Source organism: Pygoscelis adeliae, unplaced genomic scaffold (assembly GCF_000699105.1).
Source record: "Pygoscelis adeliae isolate BGI_AS28 unplaced genomic scaffold, ASM69910v1 Scaffold34, whole genome shotgun sequence".
Taxonomy (NCBI): Eukaryota; Metazoa; Chordata; class Aves; order Sphenisciformes; family Spheniscidae; genus Pygoscelis; species Pygoscelis adeliae.
In genome coordinates, this window is record NW_008824658.1 from 6,728,090 (window position 1) to 6,738,594 (window position 10,505).

Here is a 10,505-nt window from a genome sequence, read left to right on the forward strand (position 1 = left end):
ATTTTTATTGTTCAAAGAAACCAGCAATGCTTCCAGCCTTGCGTCAGCAATGACCGCGTGTCTGTATGTCAGATCTTACTTTACTGCGTTATACTAGCACCTGCATTTTATGTCTCCTGATAGAGCGGAAAGCAAAGCACCGCGTGCTCCTTTGCAGTATCTGCAGGAGAGAGATGCTGCGTGCTACACCTCCTGCGGGCAGGATTCATCTCTTGAATGTCATGCTTAAATTTTGGTTGGGCTGCTGAAGATCTCTTTTCCAAGTGTGTGTTCTAGTGTAAATTCAAGTGTGTGTTGCAGCTATGGGGAGCTCATCCTACAGAAACCACGGAAAAGCACTTTCCTTACTTCACAGCCAGAGTTCAGATGTCTTTCATACTGGACATGACTTTTTCAGGCTCCAGCACATGAGTTTTCATCACTCCTGCATATTTTTGAGACCAAGCAGCAGCTCCAGCTGTCCTTTACTTCAAGGGAGTCTTGCGTGCCAAAGTGTCTGTCCACAAAAGCCTGAGGATGATGTTTGCACATTCAGTCCTCGATTGAAGTAGGAAGACATTCCTCGGAATGCTAGAAAGACATTCCTCGGAAACCATCCTCTCTTCTAGGAAAGGAAATCTCCTGGGTATCCCCATAGGGAGGGCCAGGGCAGTTCACTCTTTGGACTTGGAGGGAAGCATGGCCATGAGTACTGGCTTCGCCAGGGCAAGGGTTCTCCATGCAGGCAGAAGGGCACCCTCACACCATCCGGAAGAATTCCTGCTTCAAGCCTCAGACTGGAACTTCTGTCTCCGATCTGGGGTGGTAGATGCTCCCATGATGCGCCCTGGCCACCACACCGAGCTCTGGCATTCGTCCCCCTCCCCGGCAGAGCGCCGGCAGGCAGGCAGCAAAACTGGGCGCTCTTCTGCATTTATTTCACACCGTTTGTGAAGGTTGAACAGAAGAGAGTTAAGTGGACAGTGCACGGAAAAATGCCTTTGGTAATGAGGTTACTCCTGGAAGTGCTGTGTTAGATCCTTAAGGAAGTGTTAATGCGTCTTTCTTGTCAGCTGATACTCCTTTTTAATTAGTCAGCATTGTGCAGTGTCTCAGTGCCACCTTTTTTTTAACAAAAAACTGGAAACTACTGTGGACTACAGCTGGGTGCAGAGACAAGCTCTACCTAAGGACTGCCGTCCCCGGTGCAGAAGCAGCCCTTGGGCTGGCTAGTTACCCCCTGATAGAGTCGTAACTTCATAACTGCCCAAACTTGTGGGTGTGCAGCGGTTGTTTTGCTCTTAGGTGTGTGGGAATTTTTTTGGTTTTGTTTTCCTTTTTCCTTCAGATGCAGGATTCGAAGCCTCAGCAGCAGCAGAAGGCTATCCTTCTGGACCTGTTTCGAACCCGAAACATTGCAACTATTACTATTATGTCATTACTTTTGTGGTAAGGAAATGTGTATTCCTACAGTACCCAGGCAATAGAACAATTTCTGATTTGAGGGCACATGCCACAGGTTTAAATAATAAGTCTCAGCCTCGGAGCCCATCTACACACGGTCCTTGGCCAGTACATGGCCCTCAATGTCCTTGCACCCGCACTGCATTAACACACAAGAGTATGGAGACAGTAGCCTCGACTCAGATGTAAAATAGTTAGGAAACCATATTAACAACTTGTGTATTTTAAATTCTGTTGCTTTTTGGCTGCTGGTTTGTTTTTTTTTTTAAGAAGCTCCCGTCTCTATAATCCCTATTTGAAGAGAAATGTCCTTCTTGAAGCAGAGGCATCAACTCAGTAACATAACAAGAACCAGACCCATGGCCAGCGTTTTTGTTCTGTTTCTGTGCAGTGCCCATCTCAGTGAGATCCTGGTCCCTGCCTGGGCAGCCACGAGGAATGAGGACCCAATAATACCATATAGACAAACCAGGACCCTTTTCTGTACTTATTACCCCCAGCAGAAAGGAACTGGCTAGCACACTTGGCATGCCATAGTGAGGCACTCTTGAGATTTGAAACCCGAACATCCAGCTTTCTTGTGAAGATTAAATAAGATGTAACGGAACTGCTGAGGGTGGGAGATCCTGTCACTGGCGTTGGCTACAAGTAGGAACGTAGTTGGCATGGGAAGCTTCCAAGAGTTATTTCATTGTGCCGTTAATGAGTCCATTGCAGTGAAAAGCCTTTGTGAACAACTTCCACAAAGCCTTTTACTTGGTATAGTGTATGCAGGAGGGACAGAGAAATCAGAGCTCTCTTCAAGCCGCTGTGGATATGATCACTGGAAGGGATGGCAGAATTAGAAAGATGGGGTTGCCACTGAGATTTTTTTTTAAGCCACGATGCCTGTGGTGATGCGTTGCGACATTCTGTTTTTGTAACAACACCAGAGGCAACACTGGAGGCGTTCAGAGACCGCCTGGAATCATTTGGTTTCATTGCTTTTCTCAGGTTTTTCACGTCAGTTGGTTACTTTGGCCTGTCCCTCAGCACTCCAAACTGGCATGGAAATGCCTACATCAACTGTTTCCTCTCGGCTGTTATTGAAGTTCCAGCTTACGTGATTGCCTGGCTACTCCTCCGCTCCCTCCCTCGGCGCTACTCCTTATCTGGCACCTTGTTTTTAGGGGGAGGTGTTGTCCTCTTCATTCAGCTGGTTCCTGCAGGTACAAGATTCAATACATGACTTAAATATGTAAAATGTTAGAAGTATTTTACGGTACTATCTAATAGTTCTGTAAAATTACTGGAAATGACGATCAAATTTGGAATTTGAGGTCAGGTTTATGCTGATCACCTGCAGCCGTGTTTTTATATGCATATGTATATGCTGAGTCATGCATGGCGCTCATTTATTGTGTCAAATTACTGAGCTTTTTATAGTCCAGGGGAACCAGCTTGTAAAATGAGAGCCAAAAGTGTACTGTGATTTATCTGGTTGTGCATAGAGGCTAAAAAAACCTGCAAGTCTTCCAGATTTCACTGTGTGTAAATGTCTGCAGGTTTTTGCGAAAAAGGGGTGGATTTAAGCTTGTGCTTTGTTGTTGTATAATCCAGAATTTTGTTCCATTTCAAGAATGCTGTTTCACTGGGAGAGGCCCAAAATCTGAGAAGTACAAAATAACCTGAGCATCTGCATTACACTCAGTGGGAAGTTTGGAGCCAAGTCATCTAGGGATGGGGCTATACATTGTATAATTTAAAAAAAAAAAAAAAAATCACCACCGCTAGGAAAAAAACAGTGATATGATCTTTGGGATGTAGAAGAAATACAAGTAATAAGCACAGGGGGTTGTTTCTTCACCTTGATTTTATTTTTTCTCCTCCAGATTTTAATGTCCTGTCTGTTGGCCTGGTGATGGTTGGGAAATTTGGCATCACAGCTGCATTTTCAATGCTTTATGTCTATAATGTGGAGCTATACCCAACGCTAGTGCGAAACATGGCAGTCGGAGCTACTTCCACGGCTTCCAGGCTGGGCAGCATCATTGCTCCTTACTTTGTTTACCTGGGTGAGACATCTTGCATTTCTTGCCTTGCACTACACCACTGCCCAGAGAAGTTATCTCTGAGCTTCTGCAGTGCAGGCTCAGCTTGAAGTCCCTTCGTCTGTGGTCTTTTAAGTTCCTTCTCTCACCGTGGGTCTGAGTTCACTGCTACACACTGTAGAAATGGAGTGGAGCTCTTTGGGTTTCACAGAAGAATAAGGCACTCTTGTCCTTTATTGAGGCGAGGGACCGTTCGTATAGCACCGGAGCAGGTCCGAGCTGGTCCAAGACAAAGATGGTGTTTATAAAGCGGAGTGGTTGGGATAATAATTGGTCACATCTTGGCAATGGGTATTACCCCTGGGACGCCAGTTAGTTTCCCAGGAGAGTGTAACAAGAAGCAATCTAGCAAGTAAGCGCCGGTAGGAAGTTCATTGCATTGTACTCTTCATGCGCATCCCGAGATGGGTATGTCAGGAGCAGATGAACCAGGAGGGAATCCAAACACCCCCTGAATCTGTGCTCTCTAAAGCAATACATGGAAAACATGCAGATTAAGCAGCACAAGAGTGTGTTTAATTGTGACCTTCGTGATTTTTTTTTTTTTGAGTTACTAAGCCAGGCACCTCGGCACTCATTTTGCTTTTTCATATTGTGCATGCCTTGGTCTGTAAACAGAATTACTGATTTCCTCATAGGCTTTTTTTTTGACGCTCATTACCGTCACATTCAGAGTGCTGCACAAATATTAATTGATAATTTTTTAATTTTTTTTTTTAAGTACACAGAAATGATCCTCATGTTGCAGACAGGAGAGGGTGACAGAGATTAGGGGATTAAGATGGAAGTATCTGTGAATACCGGCTGCTCAGTCCAGTGCTCAATCTTGTGTTTCTTTCACTCGCACGTGATTTATTTCCTTCTGCCATCACTGGAGGACCCGATGCAGCTTTCCCCTGCACCTAACGAGTTTTGCTTTCTGCTGAGACCTTTGATACAAAATGAGTGTGACTGCTGACTCCGGCGGAGCATTGCTGGTGTACTGCACTGCTAAGGGGTTAATGCTGGTTCACCGTGTTGGGAGAGGGGAGAGGAGACTGCTATCTGTACTCACCGGTGTTGTCTCACCGCTGCATTCCAGTGTGCCTGTAACACACTGTACCAAAAATGATGAATATACATTGTCTTTATTTCATACTTGTACAGTGCAAATGTAAAGTAAAAGGGACAGCATGACTGTGATGCTCCTTAGGGTCTTCGGTCTCCATTGCAGCACAGGTAACAGTAATGGAGAGATGGAGACAGGATAAAGTTTTTACTGTTGGTTTTTTTCTCCCCCAGGTTTCCATAGGCTCAGCCTTTAAAAAATCTTGTTCCAGTCACCAGAATAGTTTCCTAAACTTTAGGAGCTTTTAGGAGAAACTCATCAGCTGCTGCTGATATTTGCTACAGCTAAATTAGGACCTTGCAGTTCATCCAACTGATGAACACAGAAGAGATCAAATCACAAACTTTGGCTCTATGTGAAATACCCAGGGGTCTTCACTTTAATCCTAGTTTATTCTGTACATTATAAAGCATACTGCTCTATCCCAACTAAAAAATAAAGCTGTCAAGTCCAGTTTAGTACTTTCTCTACCTTAAATACTTTAATTCCTAGCTAATCCCTGTACTGAAAGACCTTTTCATTGCTGTGCTATTGTGACTTGAAGACCTTGCATCCTGCGCAAATACTTGAGGCTGCTGGCAGGGGCCGCTGCCTTCTAGTCCAAAATAATACTCTGAGTAGACCAAGGTCAGAGCCTCTTGTCTGTCACAGGAGGCCTGATGCTTTCTCCCTTTGCAATAAGGAAGGTATTTAAGGGTTCCCCCGTTAATGTCCCATTAGTCTGAAATCGGCCCCTTCAGCTGTCATCAGTCTCTTCCTTTCTTTTGCACAAGATCAGGAGGATGCACAATCCCAGGCAGCTGATGAGTGCTTGGTTGCTTATGAGCATTTTTATTCCCTCACATTGAATTATTTAACCGAGGATTTGATTCCTGATGACAGTGTAGTACTGAAGACTCCAGCAGTGACCCCCGCAGAGCTGTTACCTTGCTAAGATGTTGGCTATCCCAGTTGAAAGTGTACAAAAAACCTATTAGCTGCTACATGAACATGGGGGACGGCATGAAACTGATGGTAGATAGTGACCATCTTAGAGTGTACATTGTAGTTTTAAAATTGAAAAATCCCTTTGTTTGCTAGCAGATACCAGATGTAGCTCAGTTTTGGATTCACCTTTGGTATGTACAAAGATTTCAGCTAATTATTCCAAATTAATTCTGCGTTACAGCGATGCCTGGAATATAAATTTTACACGAGTTCATTGATTGTGGACGTATAAGTACTGGTGTCATGTCCTGTGTTCTGTCAGGTGCCTACGACAGATTCCTACCATATATCCTAATGGGAAGCCTGACTGTGCTGATCGGGATCCTTACCCTGTTTCTCCCGGAGAGTTACGGCAATCCCCTGCCTGAGAGCTTTGAGCAAATGCTGAAGGTGAAATGGTAAGGCGGCTTTCATTCATCCCATGCTTCACAAGAATTCAGGACCTCTTTCTACATAGTCCCTTTTCACAATCGGTAAACATGTTTAATCAGATCCACTGCAAAACATCAAAGCTTTCAAAGTGCCCTTTAGATTTTTTTTTTGTTGTTAATTTGACAGACGTTGACATTATGCAGTTTCTCCAGAATCTCTGAAAGAACCTGAGAGCTGATGTGCTTGAAAGTGGGGACTCGCAAATCAAGGCTGACCTTCGCATCACTTTGAGGCTGTTGCTTCATATCTCCCAACACTTTCAATCCTTTTACATCATTCACTCTCCTTAACTCTTCGTTTAAACTATTCATTTAGTAGGATGATTTACATTACAAAACACTTTACTCTTTCAGTGTAAGTTTATTAGGTACTGCTCCAAATTAAACACAGGATTTCAATATTCTAGCCTCTTTAATTTGGGAGGCTAGAGACATGCCAGGACAGCTTTTCTCCTGGTTTATTTTGTTTAGCTATAAGCAGTGACAGTTCTCTTGCCCCACCACGATTGCTATTTAAGGTACCCTGAGCAAACATCTCCACTGAAATCTGTGCACATACATTATAGTGCTGGTGCAGTGGAGGTGGCCAGTGTTGGCGAGTTAACTGTCGTGGGAGGAAAACTCTTGGGACCAGCAGAGGGAAACTGAATTAGCCAAAGTGCAGCTGCAAAGCTACTATCCAGCTTACTGAGAATTTGTACTGGAACAGAATTTGCCCTTGCAAGCAACAATAGCTGGAATTGCCTGTATCTAATTCCTGGTCGGTATAAGGAGCTGTCATTATGCTTCCAGAATAAGAAGAATTTTCGGGCCAGGTTCCTTGAGAAGGGCATGCTGCTTTTTATCACAATTAGAGACTTCTCATATATCTGCCCTAAGGCTTTTTGGCTTTGCAGTTGATGAACTGTAGCTAGAAATCCTAGAGTCAAACCAGATTGCCTTTGCAGTCTTCTTGCATAAACAGACTAAGTAACTGAATTACAGTCACGTTCAAGTGCCAAGTGGTGTTTGCTGCAGTGCTTCTGCCATCCGGAAAGGCATATTTTGCAGAGCACTTGGGTTTTTTCTAATGTTTATATTGGTAGTGTAACATGGTTATTTTAGCGGTGCTAATTAGGAAGAAGTGTCTGATGACACCCAGTAAAATGTTGTCTAGCTTCTCAGTCTTTTACTTGTTTTCAGTTTCAGAAATCGGCAACAAACCACTGGCATTAGGAATTCAAAGGAGAGTCCTAAAATTCTGGTAACACCCTTGTGAAGAAAGATGCATGCTCTCAGAGGGGCTGAAAGAAGACCAAGATCGTCTCAAAATGCATTTTCTGCTAGAGGAAAGCAAACAAAACCCAACAGTAAATGCTACTGCACCATAGTTATTGTCCCCTGTGCTACTGTACCCAAATACATAGTTTACTGAACAGATGCTGTCTACTCCCATAGGACTCTTAGTCTGTAATTCAGTGTTCTGATACCTGGGGGTTGTCAGCAGATACAGTTGTTGAGAAATGGGGGCCTGCATGTGCCGAACATGATTGATTCGAGGAGTAAGCTAGAAATGAGCCTTAGGAATAATACAGCAATGACTCCACTCAGTCAGGTTCTCAATCTAAGCTGCTTAAAGAAAAAAAAAAAGATAGCAAATGTAATGCTGGTGTTTTTTCTCACTGTGTGTGTTGACTGGATGAAGGGGAGCTGGGTGTCTGTCTTTGAAAATCTCAGCACGTGTCCTTAAAGGAAAGATCCCAGCCTCCTTTGAAATCTGTGACCAAAGCCCGATAGACTAAGTGGGATCAGAATTTAGTTGTAGCGAAGCAGACATAGACTTCACTGCAAAGACATGTTTTTTAAACAAGACATCAGAGTATCTTTTGATGTCGCTTGCTTTTCCCAGGACCTGGGATCCACTTCTGATCCACTTCTCCCTGTAAAAGCTGATGCTTTTTCATAAAGCCTGAGCCCGCTGAAATCCTTGGGCTTCATGAATGTTCAGTGTCTCTGGGGACAGGGGGAAGCCTTTAACACCGAGTAAGGACTATAGCTTGCTGACCTTCTGATGGGCCATGCCCGCTTTCAAAAGAAACAGGGGCTTTAGCAAATCAGTGATCCTATCCAAACATGCCATGCAGTTTTAGCTTTCGGGTTTTTCATGGTATATTGTCATAAGCAGTTTTTTAGATCTTTTGGGGTTCTTTTTCAAAGCATTTAATTTCTCCTTTGAATATATACCACATTGTTTTGTACCTTCAGAGAAAGCTCATTGCAGTTTCAAAAGCCTCTGCAAAACCTTTGTACCATTTACAAATTTAAAGGGGATTTGATGCTCGCAAAAAGCTGATGTTCTGTACTGGAGCTGTTCACCTGCAGCTTAAAAATACAAAAGGGCTCATTTGGGACCACAGTTTTTTCAAAACAAAAAAAAAGCCAACAAAGCCAGTGTTCTGTTTTTCAAATCCTTCAGGTTATGTATGCATTTTTTATAAGTTCAGCAAAGCTAAATTGGATGAAAACTCAAATGTAGAGCTTAGAGTTGTGCTACTACTACTGTTTTATGAATACTACACAGTTTGAAAAAAGTGTAATACCTTTTATTTTTCTATTTATTGGCTGTGCATGCACTTCTTGGCCACATAAAGTCTATCAGACCTGGCAGACTGATTTTTATCCTCCATAAATAACAATTAGCAATGATTCACCTTCTGTAAGGGCCAACAAAAGCACACTGTCTCCTCTGTAACGTGAAATTCGTGGCAAGTTGTCTCGTGCTGGCACGGCACAGGAATGAGGCTCTCCCTGTAAGTTCAAGCACAAATATAAAGCTTTATAACATTTAAATGCAAGGAATTTGTGCAGTTATTTCAAGCTGCTCTTCGGGATGCGGAAATACTGTTTACTTTCGTATTAATTTTCTGCAGTTATTCTTTTGCCATAAATGTAACGTGGCATGAGGCAACCATTATCCTGTGACCCCTGATGTTCTCATCCCTTCTCAAGCTGGAATTTCTCTCATAACAGCAGTATTTAATCTTGGTTTTACTTATTAAAAAGTTAATCTATAGCATAGCTGTTCAGACATAACTAAATTTCTCAACAAAGCCTTTATATCAGCGTAGGACAGGTTTGAGGACTTGGTTAAATATAGGTGGCCATATTTTTATGAAGATTTTTGTATTAAGTTGATACTTATTTTATGTGATCGTAGGCTTGGATATTTCGAAAAGGTAAATATTTTTGTACTGTTGAACTTTGTAGTATCTTAAAACCTAGTTTTCCTTTTTTAAATAAGAAAAAGGGTTGTGGGTTTTTTTAAATACCTTGTTTTAATCAGTCTCATTTTTCTTGCTTATACCATTGATCTCAAGCTAGTGTCGCATTTTGGTATTTTTAATGGCAGATTTAAAAAAAAAATCTTTCACAAGAGTGGAATGCCTTTCTGAAATTATGTGATGTTGTTATAAGGCCTTACGGTGTCTGAGCCCAGTAAAAACAAGAAAAGGAGATTGCTTCAGCTGATGAAGCATTTGCAAGGAGAATTTTCTGTCCTCTGCCAGGATCTTGCCCAGGCTCGCATGGGGATTTCTGCAGCAACCCAAAGAGCAATAGTCTGCGGAAGAATCAAATAGGGATGAATCTGGAGTGCCAGTTTCTGGTGACTTACTGTTTTTTTAATTGCAAAGCTGAAGAAGACAGCACTGGTTTAGGAGCTATTGGCGAAATCACATTTATTGCTAGTGAGCTATTTAAGCCTCTCACTGCAATCTTCAGCGGGGTTCCTGTGCGTCAGATACTCGGCGGGGCTCAGCATGGGACCTGTGTGCTCCCGCGCAGCTGGGGGATGCCGGTAAGGCTCTGACCTGGGGACGGGAGGGAAGCACCAGCTGGATCGCTCCCGCTGACCGCAGGGGCCGTTGGGCTGCGCCTCATCTGTCATCTCTGTCACGTTTACTTGGGTCTCTCCGTGCAACCTTTGATCCTCAGCTGGCTTACTGGATCTGCCACAGCATATGAAACTGTAGTAATTGTCACTTGTTAACGTCTGTCTTCATTGTAATAAAAATGTGCACTGGCATTGTATAACCTGCTTTCCGTGTGGATTGTAATTGAAGAATAAAGTCTCCTAACTTTAACGCTTTGTGCAAAGAAGTTTAAAGAAGTAATTAAAAACGTATTTAGCATGGATGAGGTATGAAAATAAAACCCTAAAATAAGCCCTTTCACAAATAAGCTCTTCCACACAGGAAGGCTGTTATGGTAGTACAGTTTTTCTGGCTTTCAGATGGTTCAGTCCTGCCTCTGCGATCCTGCAAAGCCCCGGACACAGACCCCGGCCAGGCGCAAGGGTGATTTTGAGGTTTAACTTCCGTTTTGTCCATTTCGTTTCCCACCTTTGAGATTTTTCACAGCTGTGCGATTCCAACATGGAATAAAAGCTCTTTTTAAATACAAGCATTC

The 10,505-nt window shown here is 43.0% G+C and overlaps 1 protein-coding gene across 1 annotated transcript in view; it reads left to right on the forward strand.

Moving 5' to 3' along the window:
* The window catches only part of SLC22A4 (solute carrier family 22 (organic cation/zwitterion transporter), member 4), a 19,174-nt gene extending 10,920 nt beyond the window's left edge, over window positions 1-8,254 (forward strand). The window contains exons 6-10 of the mRNA XM_009322780.1: window positions 1,328-1,428; window positions 2,437-2,651; window positions 3,315-3,497; window positions 5,891-6,026; window positions 7,242-8,254. Of these exons, the coding sequence (XP_009321055.1) occupies window positions 1,328-1,428; window positions 2,437-2,651; window positions 3,315-3,497; window positions 5,891-6,026; window positions 7,242-7,317 (711 nt within the window). The 3' untranslated portion in view covers window positions 7,318-8,254. The remainder of the gene's footprint in view (window positions 1-1,327; window positions 1,429-2,436; window positions 2,652-3,314; window positions 3,498-5,890; window positions 6,027-7,241) is intronic.
* The last annotated feature ends 2,251 nt before the right edge of the window (window positions 8,255-10,505 follow it).